General features: G+C 45.3%; 1 protein-coding gene and 1 pseudogene across 2 annotated transcripts; both read right to left on the bottom strand.

Annotated features, from left to right (window-relative positions):
* Nucleotides 1–421: 421 nt before the first annotated feature.
* On the bottom strand, nucleotides 422–10721 carry LOC147974352 (uncharacterized). The gene is made up of 8 exons (XM_087519454.1): nucleotides 10371–10721; nucleotides 10053–10234; nucleotides 9938–10009; nucleotides 2703–2774; nucleotides 2521–2586; nucleotides 1540–1611; nucleotides 1091–1163; nucleotides 422–662 (listed from the first exon to the last, which is right to left on the bottom strand). Exons 1-8 carry the CDS (start codon nucleotides 10719–10721, stop codon nucleotides 624–626), a joined length of 927 nt encoding a protein of 308 aa, XP_087375580.1. The 3' UTR covers nucleotides 422–623.
* A 1516-nt stretch (nucleotides 10722–12237) lies between these two features.
* Nucleotides 12238–15190, bottom strand: LOC125553363 (histidine-containing phosphotransfer protein 2-like; annotated as a pseudogene). Its single transcript, XR_015601941.1, has 6 exons — nucleotides 14985–15190; nucleotides 14756–14871; nucleotides 14600–14668; nucleotides 13542–13614; nucleotides 13080–13152; nucleotides 12238–12641 (listed from the first exon to the last, which is right to left on the bottom strand). The product of XR_015601941.1 is annotated as a histidine-containing phosphotransfer protein 2-like (transcript).
* Nucleotides 15191–15606: the final 416 nt, after the last annotated feature.

Genomic DNA, 15606 nt, shown 5'->3' with positions numbered 1-15606 from the left:
GTTTTACCTCAATGTCGACTTGACACAGTGGCGAGGTTAAGTGTATATGTTTTGCATGATCCCCAACATTCTCAAACACCTCAACCCTCCTAATAGTGTTGCTTTCCTACGACTGAAATAATATAGAAAACCTTTGAATCTTCGGATAATAGACGCCTTCTCCTTTTTGAAATGAGGGGCTAACCATCTCCAAAGATAGTCACCGAGAGACAAGTGTCGCGAGATAAGCTTGATAAATGATATTAATCCTCCCTAACCTATTGGCATCAACATGAAAATAAGATTAGGGATATAATGCACTTTCGGTAGAAACATTTTGCAATAATGTAAAAGAGCCACAAACATACAACAAAACAAGTCACCAACAAACCAACCAAGTATAGAGTTTATGCATAGCCTGCGGGGCATCAACGACACACATGTGTATATAACTGACACAAACAAGACAACAAGTTCTGTCACAGGAGGTTTGGAAGCCTGCAGTTCTAGAGCAAGAATCATCATGTGATTCCAAATGCCCCCGCTGAAGGTCAGCACACGTTGAACATTGCCTATATATTGAAAGATACATATACCCCATTGTACCAGGGATAACATGGGGCTATGTTTTTTTATTCCGATCACTAGTACTTAGGGCCCAAGGCATCGACCTGTTCCTCCATCTACATAAGAAGAAGAAGAATACGTCAATGATTAATACATGTTTGTAATGCACGATAATGCTCAATACACATGGTTTCACCAAATCAGCTTTGTTGAAAGGTGGTCAATATCATATTACTATACTTGGCAATGGTGGGAAACAAAGAAACTCCATTGCTTAGAGCTATCACATACGTCTACGGCCGTGTGATGACAACATTAAGAACAGAAACATTTGACAACCAAATTGGATTTTCAGAGACGTCAAATTAAGTGCTCCAATGTGGTCCAGAAACCAAATGGTTCCTTCCATTATAATTTTCTATACAACAAGAATACAATCAATGTAATTTTTTAAATTATCAATAAACTACATCCAGTATATTTATTGTGATACAAGTGAGAAGTTTAGTGTAAAAAAAGAAAACATAGGGACACAAGGGACTACCTGCAGTATGGTGAGGAACATGTTGCGCACATCACAGAACTCATTCATAATAGGAGCCAATGCAATGAGGTACCTAGGATAATGCAAATATACAACACTATTAAATTCTAAGCGAACTGAACTAAAATTGTTCAGAAATTGTAAACCTCTATTTGAAGAAAAAAAATCTAGCCATCTCAGACTTAGTCATGCTATAAACGAAAGCCTGGAGCTCACAAGATACACGAAAGTAATGAAAGAGGTATATTTAGGAAATGAACCAAGATCTACCACCAGGTTGTTGCAGATGAAATGAAGACTAGCTAGCCGGTTAGTTCTGGGAATATTAGATTGGTATGAGCTAAATATAGTGCCATAAAATAGGGCGGGTTTACATATAGAATGTGAACAATAAAGAGTGTGGATAATAATTATTGTGCAACATGTATAATAAGATACTGTCTACTAACCCTTCTTTGGTTTTTGAATGATTGAACCGACGGAAGTGCATGCATGAGACGCTCAGTTTGTTAGCACCAACACTGATATATGCAAAAAAGAGCAAGATCGGGAAATTAGAAATTGACCATACTAATTAAACGATATTGGGCATGTTGATACACATAAGCATACTTGTGTTGCTATAATAATATTCTCAAGGAGGCATTCGAACTCATGGTTGTCAACACAATAGATTGTTTGGTAAACCAAAAAAATAAATGGCACTAGCATTCCATGTGATAGCGAATAAATAGTACCAAAGATATTTCAAAAAAACAAGTTTCACTTGCCGAGACACAATATTGACACGAATATTGTTAATTCACTTGCACGAAACACAACCAAATTCGACTCTTCTAATTATGCCTACACGACAGCACGAATGATACAAGCCGCATGACCATGACGTACACACCCTGTCCTAACGTATCCAAATAGAAACAACATTGAATGCAGTGCAGAAACCAGGAATTAACATTGGCTTCACGTAGAATAACATATCATTAATACAAGAAATGTTTGCAGGAAGACAAAGTTTTCCTTGATGAGCTACAGCACTCCTATTGGCAGGAATACCGAAAGTTCGTCAAGAAAACACAACTAAACTCAGCTCTTCTACTTATGCGCATATGACAGCCCCAAACAACGCCAAGACGACTATCTGATCAGAAATATGGATAAACCGAAATAACTACCATTGGCATTAGCATTACACATAGCAGCAGATCATCAATACCAGGAACGCTAGCAAGATGACAAAGTGTTCCTCGCCGAGCCATAACATTGTTCTTTCCGTTAATGAAACACAACTATGGATACATGGCAAACAAAACGAACGGCATACACTTGAATAAAACATCCGAATCGCACGACATCAACGCAACGGATAAACAAAGATACAATTAATTAAGAATGTGTGGGGAGGGAGGGTTCGTCATCATCATTATCACCTGGAGCTACACCCCTTGAGCTGCTGCACGAGGGCGTCCACCTTGTGGAAGTCCACCACTATCATTCCTGTGTATCACAGACCAGAGAACAGATAAGACCAGTCAGTACCCGAGACCAGAGAGAGAGAGAGAGAGAGACTGTAGAGAATAGTTATTGTGCAACATAGTACATAATGAGTACTGACCCTTCTTCGGTTGTTGCCTCAGGATGGAAGTACTCCACGCATGAGAGGTTGACTCTCTTAGCACCAACACTGGTATATGCCACAAAGTGGAAGATCGGAAAATTAGAAATTTATTAAATGCTACTGGGGCATGTTGATACACATAAGCATATTTGCAATGCCATAATACTATTCTCAAGGGGCCAATTCCCTTCACAGTTGTCAACACAACAAATTGTGGATAAACCAAGAAAACAAGGACTTGCGTGCGATAGCAGATAAGTAGTACCATAGATATTTAAAAACCGACAAAGTTCCACTTGTTGAGACATAAGATTGGCATGAATATCAATATTTCTCTTACACAAAACACAACTAAATTTAGCTCTTCTAATTATGGCTGTACAGCGGCGCGAATGACACGAGCCACATGCCCCCATAACGTACACACCCTGCACAAATGTATCCGAGTATTTGAATAAAAAGAACATTGCCGTTACATAAGCATGTATCGTTAATACAAGAAATGTTTGCAGAATGACAAATGTTTTCCTTGACGAGCTATAGCATCGCCATTGGCAGGAATACTGACACAACTATCCCCAGCTCTTGTAGTTATGTGTATACCACAGCCGCAAATGACACCGCACCGACACATCTGAACAGAAACAAGGACAAAAACAGAAAACTCTACCATTAACGGAATAGCATATAATTAATAGCAGGAATGCTCGCGAGACGACAAAGTAATTCCTGTCCGAGCCATAACATTGCCCTCGGAATGAATACCAGTACTTCCGTTATGCAAAACACAACTAAACTGGGCACTACTTCAACTTACGACTACACCACAGCGCAAACACCACACAGGGCATTCTGCAACATAGATGGGTATGCCCATGTGTGCCGAATCAATGCAGGATACGCGTCCAGAACGGGGATACACACCGATATGCCGAGGATACACGTATCCTGATGTGTCCCTTTTTAAATTAAGAAAAATAAAAATAAAGAGAAAACGGCTGGGATACGAAGGGGATACAACAGGGATAGTATGGGGCTGCTACCACGATCAAGTACTTGATCCGAAGCCCATCGGGAGGCTGATGTGGGCTGCCTGATATCAGTGTCTGGTCGCTGATCGTCAAAACAAACCCTACATACGAGTCCTATCGCCGTCATCTGTCAATTGCTGCAATCTGCCGATCTCTCCGCGCTGCCGGCAACAACGACATGATGCAGCATCTCGCCGTAAGCCTCCCTGTCTCCATCCATCTACATTCATCTCCATTTTGCACTCAAGCTCGATTGCTGCTAGGCTAGCTGGCTAAGCCAAGTAGCAGTGTAAAGGAACGTGCATGTTTCATCTGGTGGTGTACACCACTGTTTCATCTGGTGTACAACTTAGCAATCTTGACATCATCTTCTGCTAGACTACTATATCTCTTGCTTGGGTGGATTGCTTGTGTCTGATCAAACTATCCGTCAAGGGTCAACATGTACTGGATTAAAGTTTTTGCTCAACTGTCCGATGTTTGCTCGGTTTGGATGTGGGACTGCTGATGACACAGAGGAGAATCACTATTCTAATCCTAAGTTTCCCCTGTGGGTTCATGTTACACGATATGGAGGGGATGAAAGATTTAATTGCCACTTTAGTGGTGGGGATTTCCCTGTAAGTTATTCAAGAGTGAGAGCACATCTTTTGAAGACTACAGGTGCTAGTGTGAAGATATGCACCAAGATTGCTTATCCTGTTCTTGAGATACTTCGCAAGGAAGATCGTGAAGCTAGTGCAGCTGTAGCCAATAGTGCACCAAAAAATAAATTAATCTCCCTACCTCCTTATGAAGGTCCGAGTTTGCCATCATCAGTGAAGAAAAGAAAGGGAAAGCAGGCCAGTATCTCGGATTCTTTTTTTGAAACGAGGCAAAAGACTTGCCATTTTCATTGATTAAGAAGAAGAGAATTGTCCGGTTAATTGACGGAAAACCGGGCTAAAACCGATACAACACAACCCACATGACATGGGCACCACCGGCCAACCTGGCCACCGACATGGAATAGAAGCCACGACGGCACATGCCAACGGATGGCCACACGCGCAAGCAACCGACAACTCTGACTTTGACGACGAGCAACACAGGGGAAATATGTAGGACTTGCGCCGATCGTGCCGAAAAGAGCACCTCGAACACGCCGGGAAGAACCGACTACCGAAGACCACGCCGCGACCCAAGATCCTCTTGACGCCATCATCGTTGCCAAACAGAAACCAACGCCCCGCCTCAGCAAACCACGCGGCGAAGATGCCGCCATCGACGGCGAAGATGCCATCATCCTCCAGTCTCTCAGTCATAGCCGGCTCCGAGACGATGCCCCCAAGGAGGAGAAATATGCGAAGACGCCTCCATCGCCCGATCCAACAGATCTGAGGTTTCCCTCCAAAGCCCAAGCCGTGGGGAGAAGGAGCAACTCCACGGCGACGCTTCCAGGAAAGATCACGACACCCGCGGGCGCCGCCGTCGCCGGCTCCGGTGAAGACCGGAGCAAGGATTTCTCCCGGAGATGTGTCGACCACCTGTCACCACCGACCGCCGCCCACTGACCACCACCCCTGCCGAGGCCGACCTCACTCTGGCCACGGGATCCCATGATCCACCGTGACCAGATTCGCGCCACCTCCTGGCCGAAGCCGCCACCACCATACCCGGGGCCGCCGCCCCGGAGCCCAAGAGCCGCCACGTCATCGTCATCACCGTCGGCAGGAGCCCGGCCAGGCCGATAACATGGAGCCCACATCACAAATCTAGAGGCAAGGGAGGGCCTGGCCAGACTGCGACCTCGCCCCAAGCCTTGCCTCGGAGGGCCGGAGGACAGCCAAAGCCGCCGTCGGAAGACTACAGTCGAGCCGCACTAGATCTGAACCGCCGGAAGCCAGAGTCGCACGAGCGAGACAGAGCGGTCGCAACTACCTAGCCTCGACCCACTGCTGGACGTCGCGAGGCCGCCGCCGTTGCCGCGCCTACTCGCCACGCCGCCCAGCCGTCACGCCACCGGAGGAGCAGCCGCCTCCATGGGACCCGCAGCCTGGACCACCACCAACCCGAGCGGGGGACAAGGCACGCCGAGGCGCGCGCTGCGCACCGTCCGCCGAGTCGCCGAGCTGCCCACGCCGCCACCACCAGGCCCAGCCTCGCCGAGCCCTCGATCTGCCAGAACACGGTCGCTCATGCTGGAACCCCCTGCCGTCCGCGCCGCATCTGGTCGCCGTGAGGCCACCGCCACGCCGCCCCTACTCCCGGACCACTGGATCCGCGTCAGCCATCACCAGAGCCGTGCCCGCTCGCCCGCCGGACCCCGCCGAGCTCACACGCCAGATCCGCCCTTGGGCCACCCTGAGAGAAGCCCCGCCGCCACCCTCCCTGGAGCATGACCGGGCTTTGCCGGCGGGCTCCTCAGGCAGCGGCGAGGTGCTGGGGCAGAGGGGGGGGGAGGAAGTAGCCGGCACCGGTGGTGTTCCCCCGTGTCGCCCGAGAGAGGCGACGCGGGGGTCGGTGGTGGGGGAGGGGGGTGGAGAACAAAACAAATATCCCCTCGAAGAGAGACACATTGTTGATCTCCAAATTGCAAGGATGTTCTATATATATAGGAGCTTTGCATCTTGTTAATCTTATACCGTGTTCTATTGTACTAGTGGTGTTCACCTTGCAAGCATGCTGATTGTGGTGTGCACTTCTATTTTATACCACTTCCCATCAATTTGGAAAGAAACCCTGCCTCTTACAGTTATGTATCAAACAAAAAATTGGGAGGCAATGTGCCTCCACCATATGATGCATTTTTTCCAGATCAGTCATATGATGCATTGAGGACCACATTTCTGCAGAAGGAGAAGTTCCATGTTGAGAGGATGCTTGAGCCGATCAAGATGGCATGCACTAGTAGAAAAAAGGGGCTTTTGTCCCGGTTGGTAAGGCTCCTTTAGTCCCGGTTTTCGAACCGTGACTAAAGGGTCGGTACTAATGCCTCTCCTCTTTAGTCCCGGTTCTTACACGAACCGGGACTAAAGGGCTCATCACTGCTCAGTTTATCCTCTAATCACCCCTCATCATTCCAAATCATCTAACTTCCCGAATGGTCACCCATCCTCCCACTTCCCCAGCATGAGCACGCTTAACTTCTGGGTTCTATTCTCTCTCGTTCCAAGTCTGCACTTGTTGTTTTCCTGACAATAGTAAGATGTCAATCCTATTAACCTTCATGAATTTTGCTTGAGCATGAAGTGACACATTTCACTGTTTGAGTTTGAAACTATTTTTTTTTAAAACAATAATTATTTAGTAACACTAATATTTCTTGAATAATTAGTTTGACCAGATTTGACCAAAATTCAAAATAACTGAAATAATTATTTAGTAACACTAATATTCTAGAATAATCAGTTTGACCATTGTTTGACGACAGTTTGACCATTGTTTGACCAGATTTGACTAGTAATTTTTTCGATTTTTTCCACTCTAGATCTTAAAAGCCCCGTAACTTTTTTTCTGTTAGGTTTTTGAGGATCTGAAAAGCCCCTGTTAAATTCGGATGTAACTCTTCGAGTAGATGATTTTTCATATAAATTTTTTTTAATCCGAGTTCGTATGCAAAAGTTATGCCCATTTTACAAATTCCAAAGAGATTTTGCAAATAAAGTCGAAATTCATATTTGTAAATTTTCCCAACAAGTAGACCACATATCACATGGGAAACTTATTTTATTTTATTTTTTTTTGACATTTCCATCATTTTCTATTGTTTTTTCTAAAACTGAAAAGGCGGTCTAGGGGGGGAGGGGGGGGGAGTTTGGAAATGGGACCTTTATTACCGGTTCGTGCCATGAACCGGTACTAATGCCTCAAAACCCATTAGTACCGGTTGGTGGCACCAACCGGGACTAAAGGTCTAACCTTTAGTCCCGGTTGGTGCCACCAACCGGGACTAATGGGCATCGCACCCTTTAGTCCCGGTTCGTGCCATCGCACCCTTTAGTCCCGGTTCGTGGCACGAACCGGGACTAAAGGGCCCAGGTGAACCGGGACTAATGCCTTAGCCGCACGAATCGGGATAAATGCTCACGTTAGTCCCGGTTCTTGACTGAACCGGGACTAATGTGGAAACTGCCCCGTGACCAAAGCCCTGTTTTCTACTAGTGATGGCTCTTCAAGGGAGTGAATATGCAAGTGATGGATGGTATGATCCTCAACGGCATCCTATTTTGAACATCATAGCTATGACATATGGTGTCCCCATGTTCCTAAAAGCAATCAATACCGAAAGAGAGGTAAAGGTTATTAGACAACAATTTTTACCTTATCTTTTGCTTGTTTGTGTTGTACAATACTCGCTGTTTGTTGCTGACAATTTCTAGTTCTTTATTTTGATAGGTAAAAACCAAGGAATACATATTTGATAGGTTGAAGGAAGTAATTGAATAGGTCATATCAAAGAATGTGGTCCAGGTTATCGCCGACAATACGTCGAATTGCAAATATATTGGCTTGAGGATTGAAACGCATTACAGAAATATTTTCTGGACTCCATGTGTTGTGCAACCCCTCAAGCTTGTAATGAAGGACATATGTGATCCGAAGAACTTTGTTGGTGAAAATACTGAATTTAAATGGATAAAACAAGCTGGAGATGATGCCTTCTATATTAAAAATTGTATCTTGAATCACAACATGAGGTTGTCCATGTTCAATGTGTTCAGCAAGCAAGAATTTCTTGCGATTGCAGAGACAACATTTGCAAGTCTCATCATATTGAAGAGGTTCATGTTAATCAAGTCATGTCTTGAGAAAATGGTTCTATCTAATGAGTGGAATAATTATAAAGAGGGTGATTTAGAGAAAGGATTATCCGTGAAAAAAATGGTTCTTAATGAGGAGTGGTGCGATAATATAAGTTAATTCTTGCCTTCACTGAACCCATTTTCCTGATGATAAGGACAACCGGCACAGATAAATCATTTCTTCATCTTATCTATGAGATATGGGACACCATGATAGAGAAGGTGAAAGTTGCTATCTGTCCGGGTGAAAGAAAGGAGCACTGGGAAGCATGTTTGTACTTGTTGTAATCTAGTTCTTCCTTTTGAATTTTTTATTCCTGTTTACTTCTTTTATTTAGCTCAAAGACTTTGTATTGTTTATTTGAAAATTAATAGAAATACGTCCTTCTGTTTCATTCAAAAAAAGAAAAAAAACAATCACCATTTCATGATGTTGTTCATAAAATTTTGACAGTTCGCTGGACCAAGAGTCACACTTCCCTTCATTGTATGGAACACTCTGTGAACCCAAAGTATTAATTACAGTTCAAAATGGATTGAGGAAGTTCCTGGTCGTGTCAGCGGCCACATTGACGCTGAAATTACAGAAAACAGGAACTAAGCAGTTTTTTTCAAATCCAGATGACACGAGGAAAGTGAAAAACAATTTGCTGACCTCTCTCATTTGTGAATACCTTTGAAGATCGAGAAGCAATAGATGATAGAGCTCATTTTGATCCAAAGAAATGGTGGGGAACTTATGGTGTGCACACTCCAGAGTTAAAAGATTTAGCCTTGAAGCTTTTTTATTTTTGAAAATGAGGATTTAGGATTGAAGCTATACTTGGGCCGCCAGCATCGTCCTCTTGTTTTGAGATGAATTGGAGCGCATATTCTTTTATTCATAACACTATGAGAAATAGTTTGGTTCCTGAACGAGCTGTGGGTTTAGTTTTTATGCACGATAACTTGCGTCTACTGTCAAGTCCAAAGATTATGTGAGTGGGACAAGCAGAATGGTTTATGTTGGTGGAGATCTGGCACTTGAAAGTGTGTAGAGATGAAGGTGCTGAACTGGCACTTGATCATGAGCCCCAGTTTTTGCAAGAGATGATAGGAGATGAAGCATCTGAAGTTTGAAGCCTTGGCCTTCAACTTGGCATTTTATAATATTTATATTGGAACTTATTATTAATTTTTTTTGTAAAGCACCATTGAACTATTTTATTCATCATCTACGCATATACTCGCCTTATCCCTGTAAGTCCATTTTTAGAAAATGCCATTTCCCGTCCCCGTATCCCCTTATTACCATGTAACATAGATACCCATGACAAACACATCCGAATGTGGACATTGATGCAGCGGAGAAACAAACTTAGAGTTAAAAAAGGGCGGGGACAAAATGGAAAGGGGTATTTGTCGTCATCATCACCTGCTGCTGCTGCACCCCTCGAGCTGATCGGCGATCCCCTCCACCTTGTCGTAGTCCAACTGGGGCTGGTTCCTGCGAACATGAGAGCAGAGAAACAGACAAGATGAGTTTATACCCGAAGAGACGAGAATGACGACACCAGAGGGAGAGGGGTGCCGACAGCAAGACGGCGATTTCGGTGAGGATCTTGTCAGCGTCTTGGAGGAAGCGTTCCATGACCTCAACGACCATGCCCTTGCGTATGTTCTTGTACCTCCACATCACGTACAGCTGCAAGAAATACTGATCCACCGTACCCTAGATCCACCACGGCAGAGCAAACGTCAGTTGGCCAGCCGGCCAAAACCGATAGAAAACGGTGATGCTCAGCGATTCCAGCCCACAACCACACGGGGTGTAGATGGGACGTTGATGGGAGAGAGGGGGGGCTCACCTCGGCGAACTTGGAGGCGATAAGGCCGTTGATCTCGGCCCTGATCTGGGCGGCCGACATGGCTAGGAGGTCCGGGAGGAGGCAGGCGGACCAGGGTCGGAAGGCTCGGCGCGCTGGGGAATTCGCTGCTGTGGCGTCGGCGGAATGGACGAGGAGTGGAGGGGTGATGGAGCCCCTTGTATTGCTCAGGCTCTTGCGGAGGCGTTTGCCATTGATGAGCTCGGAAACGGGAAACTGCCGCTGGATAAGCGATGGCGTCGGGTGAAAGCCTTGACAGCTCGTCCGGGTTCGAAGACCAGCCTGGGTGGTCCCACCTCCCAACGTGGTCTGTCTATGGGCCGAGCAGCCCATGCGCCTTGCCAAATATTCACCTAAACTTTGTCAAATGCCCGCTAGAGGCGTGTGGACTTAGCGTAAGTTACATGAAGTCGTCGGCCATCTTAATCCGTGGTAACGACTGTTGGGACTAACCCCGGACCAGCTCGCCCTCCCTCCCTCTCGCTCGCTTGGTCGCGGACAGAGGTAGAAGATGGAGAGGAGGACAATGGATATTTTCAGGCGACCAACGCCATGCCGCATGTACGGCCTTTTCTATTCCCAGCTCAAACTGCTCGGTAACACACTGTATCTCACAAACTGATTACAGCCGCGTAAGTAGCAGACACACACACGCACTGCACGCCCACCTCCTCGAATGGCTCCTTCGGATGACTCGGCCAGCATCTACTACTCAACTGACACAACTACATGCACGAACTAACCTGCTAACAGACTCACGACCACGCACGAACACACCCGGAACGCATCCAGGACAAGGTTATTCCCAACAATCTATCCATAATCTCGGAGTTGTTGCAGCTCCCGTCGTTTTTGTCACCATGGCCGCCGCTACAGCGTCCTTGAAGCGAACACCGCTGCATGCCTCATCTGCGCACGAACAAGGCCATCTTTCTTCTTCGTGTCTAGCAACACAATGCCGTCTTCCTCATCTCCGGTGACGCACACCGCTTTTCTTGTCTGTTACCAATTGTTGGACCCGAGGATTGACGAACAATCACAAGAATACGAGGAGACGATTGTACCAGGCGAACAAACGCCCACGGCGACGGTCGACTCCCCTGGCGACGAACACTGGGACATTTTCCCTCTTGTTCCGGCAACACACACCGTTGATCGCGTCACGCCCAGTCACGGTGCTAGACCTGGTTTTGGTAATGCACATTAACCAAGAGAAGAACAAAAATCAGGTTGGCTTATACCTATATATTTTGCACATACTCAGTGGTTAGTTCCTAAGATGTGTTGGAAATCACACTTTGTACTTTCTTCACGGTTTTCTTATTGTGATGCTTGCAATGTAAATTGTAACGAAGGGGTTATCATTTATGAAAGTTCTGCAGGGATCTTCAAAAGTGCCTTATTTCCCTTCCAATGCCAAGTGGTATTTGGAAGCTGATGTCTGTAGAGCCGCCTCTACTGTCATAGTCTTTCCTTCAGCTGAGTATTTCTTTTCTTAAACAATACTTTACTGTACTTATGTAGAATAAAAAATTCCAGCAGTGGAGAGCTGACTATTTGGAACAGTCCGGTATATACTTCATCTTACAAGAGTTTAAGAAAATTCAGTTTGTAGTTCTTCTGTGTTTTTTCACTTCTGATCGATATAAGTTTCACTACTGGAATCTGGTTTTGTGCCAACCCACGGATTGCCGGCTTCGTCATGCCTGCATGTCGCCCAGTAAAACTATCACCTCTACTTTGCCGCTCCTCCTGTTGCCGCCCATGGCACCATCGTACTCTTATAAGAAAGTCACACTGAAGATTACAGACCAAAAAGAGATGCTTAAAATATCCAAGTATGGAGATTTGCAGCACTCTTGGTGCACTAGCCAACAACACGACTTGCTTAGAGAGAGAAGCCAACACAACATACAACAAAAGAAAGTCACTGGCAACCAACCAACCAGGATGGGGTTTACACACAGCCCGTGGGCAGGGCAGCAGCACATCCACGACACATAAGTATATAGACTTCACGAACAAACACGGACAAAGGACAACAAGTTCCGCTTACAGGGTTATGAGACCAAAGTTCCGCCGCTAAAATCCTCGTCTGGTTTCACGCACGCCCTCTAATGCCCGACACCCTTTGAACACCGCCACATCTTTAGAGACACATACACACCATAATGTAAGGGATCACATGGGATCACGATCTTTCCCCTTCACTTGTCATTACTTAGGACCACAGGCCGCGATCTGATCCTCCAGCTGCGTCAAAAGATGAATAATAGGCCAATGATTAACATATGTACCTTCCCAAAAATGATTTTGACAAGTCTATTGCACATAATGGTGCTCAAGTTCCATCATTTCACTAATCAGCCATGTTACAAATTGGTCGGTTTCTTATTTGGTATTTGCCAAAGCTTTTAAGCGGGGAAACAAAGAAGTTCTACTACTTTTTAAGAGCTACCACATATATCTACCAAATGTGGTGACAAAATTACGACATAAACATTCAGCGGCTAGATGAAATTATAAGAGACCTCAAACAAAGTACTCCAAAACCAAACATCGACAGAATAAGATTAAGTATTTAAGGTTGTTGTTTTTTCTCAATCTTAAACTATATATGACCAATCTATGGATTATGAAACTAGTGAGAAGTTGGTATCAAAATACAACATTAGGCACATAAGGTCCTACCTGCATCATGATCTCCACGTCATTGCGCACAATACAGTACAAATTCCTAACAAGATCCAATGACACAAGGCACCTGAAATAATGGAAATAGATCACACAGTCAAATTGTAAAGAGGTTAACAGAACTGACTTGAAATGGTTCTGAAATTCTAACCCTCTATTTAAGAAAGACACTGGCCATATTGAAATTTAGTTCTGTTCTAAACAGTAGACAAGGGCCAACAAATTACAAGAGAATCATATTTTTTTTGCATATTGAGATAATGAACCGAGTAATATCAACATGATTGCTGATGAAGTGAGAAAGCAAAGCAGTTACTTATATATGATGTTAGATTGGTATGAGCTGAATACAGTGACATAAAAGACAACAACAGCGGGTAGGTTTACATTGAGAAATTGAAAAATATTGTTAAGAAATAATTATTGTGGAACATATGTAAAAATAAATCAAGTTCTGACCCTTGTTTGCATTTTATTGCATAGAAAATCTCCGAAATGCATGCAGGCGAGTTTCACTTGCTGTGCACCAACACTGAAACATGCAGAACACACGCTGATCAGAAAATTAATTAGAAACTTATTAAACAGTGAGACATGTTGATACACATAAGCATATTTGTGACATCATAATTAATAGTATTCTCAAGGAACCGTTTCCTATCACGATTGTCAACTCAATATATAAACTGTTTGATGAACCAGAAAAACACCATTGTCGTTATATATGTAGAGTAGCAGTACTGCCAGCATGTATACAAAACGACAAGTTTTTCTTGCCTGACCATGACATTGTCATGAATACCGACAATTCCATTACATGAAACACAACTAAATTCAGATCTTCTAATTTTGGATATAAGACATTCAAATGACGCCCATGTCGACGTACACACCCTGCTGTTGACACACCTGAATAGAAACAACATCGTTCCAATGACGAAACAGAAAAAATGGCCATTGGCTATACATAGAATAGCAGACCATTAATACCAGCCATGCTTATAAAACGACAATTTTTACATTGTCGACCTAGAATAATGGCACTGCGCGACAAAAGCTCCCCTCGCCAAGCTATACCATTGCGATCGGCAAGAGTACCAACAATTCTGGTACATGAGATATATACGATTAAACTCAGCTCTTCTTTCTATGGCTATATATATGACGGCCGCCACAAACGACACGAACCTCGTGCGGTCGTGCCCCATGAGGTGCACACCCTGTGCCGACATACCCAAATAAAAACAACATCGGTGTCGTGGACAAACAAGAAAAACCACCATTGGGGATGCACAAGATAGAAGATCACTGATACCAGAAATATTCACAAAACGACAACACTTTATCATCGCCCTAAAATTAAGATTTACAGGAAACTTGACTAAACTCGATTCTTCTAATTACGGCCACACGACAGTGCCAAGTACAGACAGATCTGAATCGCGGGCCAACAAGCATTGTAATGAAAAAGAGGCTGGTGGAAGAGAGAGAATGTGTTGATGATGGTCATCTATCACCTGGAGGCGCACTCCATGAGCTGTTGCGTCAGGGCTTCCACCTCGTCGATGTCCACTTCCGGCTCCTCCCTGCGAATTCAAGAGCAGATAATGAAGATGAGTCAGTACCCGAGACAGAGAGCAGAGGGAGAGATGATAGAGGGCGTGAGGGCGGACATCCGGATGTCGATGTCGTGGAGGATCTCGTAGGCTTCGTTGATGAAGAGGCGGGCGAGCTCGGTGGCGGTGCCGTCCTCCCGCAGCTGCTCGAAGGTCTCCTCCTCCACCACACCCTGGATGGACATCGACCACGCACGCCAAGGCAAAGGCAAGGGCCAAGTCAGCCGGAGGCCAGCCAAGCCAAAACCCAGAACCACACGACTGAAGAGGAGGGGAGTGGGCTCACCTGGGCATACATTGTGGAGATGTGGGCGTTGAGCCGGGCTCTCAGTGCTGCGGCTGCCATGGCAAGGCGAGGAGTGGTCCGGCGGTCCGGGGGATTGAGCGGTGGAGATGGGGGGAATTCGGCTGCGGATGCGGAGTGAACGAGGACGGGATCGAGGAGGAGCGGAGGTTGTATAGCTGGGCTCGCGAGGGTCTATCACGTAGGCGTTTGGCTGGCAGCGAGTGCTGTATTAGCTGTACTGCCTCGTCGGCAGGGAGTCATTAGTTGGCTTGGAAACGGCCCGCGTGCGTACTGCGTGCGATGCATGCATGCATGGAGCCACCGGTTGTGTGTCCACGGAAGCGAGCGTCGGTTTCTGGTCGACTCGAGACGGCCGTCCAAACAAGGTTGCGGTATGGGCTCTGCACACCAAGGCCGCTCCCAAAATGGGCCAGTCCGTACATTGCACAACGAACAACTAAGTCTGCTAGCTTTCGTTTACACTGTCAAGCTTCCTTTACTAGTAGAATGCCGAAGCGTTCCTGTGGGATAGAATGCATATAAATAAATAATTAAGGCTGTCTCTAAGGTCGAAGATTATTTCTTCCTCATACGTCCAGGCGTATTTAGATATCTAACAAGT

The sequence above is a fragment of the Triticum urartu genome, chromosome 4A (assembly GCF_056163025.1).
Source record: "Triticum urartu cultivar PI428250 chromosome 4A, HENAU_Tu73, whole genome shotgun sequence".
In the NCBI taxonomy this organism is placed as follows: Eukaryota; Viridiplantae; Streptophyta; class Magnoliopsida; order Poales; family Poaceae; genus Triticum; species Triticum urartu.
Note: the sequence above shows the minus strand (reverse complement) of the source record. Positions and strands in the feature narration are given on the sequence as shown.

Coding starts and splice junctions, on each gene's coding strand:
- LOC147974352 (XM_087519454.1), bottom strand. CDS start 10,721: ATGGGCTGCTCGGCCCATAGACAGACCACGTTGGGAGGTGGGACCACC. Junction 10,235..10,370: donor TCGCCTCCAAGTTCGCCGAG/GTGAGCCCCCCC, acceptor TGGTGGATCTAG/GGTACGGTGGATCAGTATTT. Junction 1,164..1,539: donor CATTCAAAAACCAAAGAAGG/GTTAGTAGACAG, acceptor GCATTATCCTAG/GTACCTCATTGCATTGGCTC.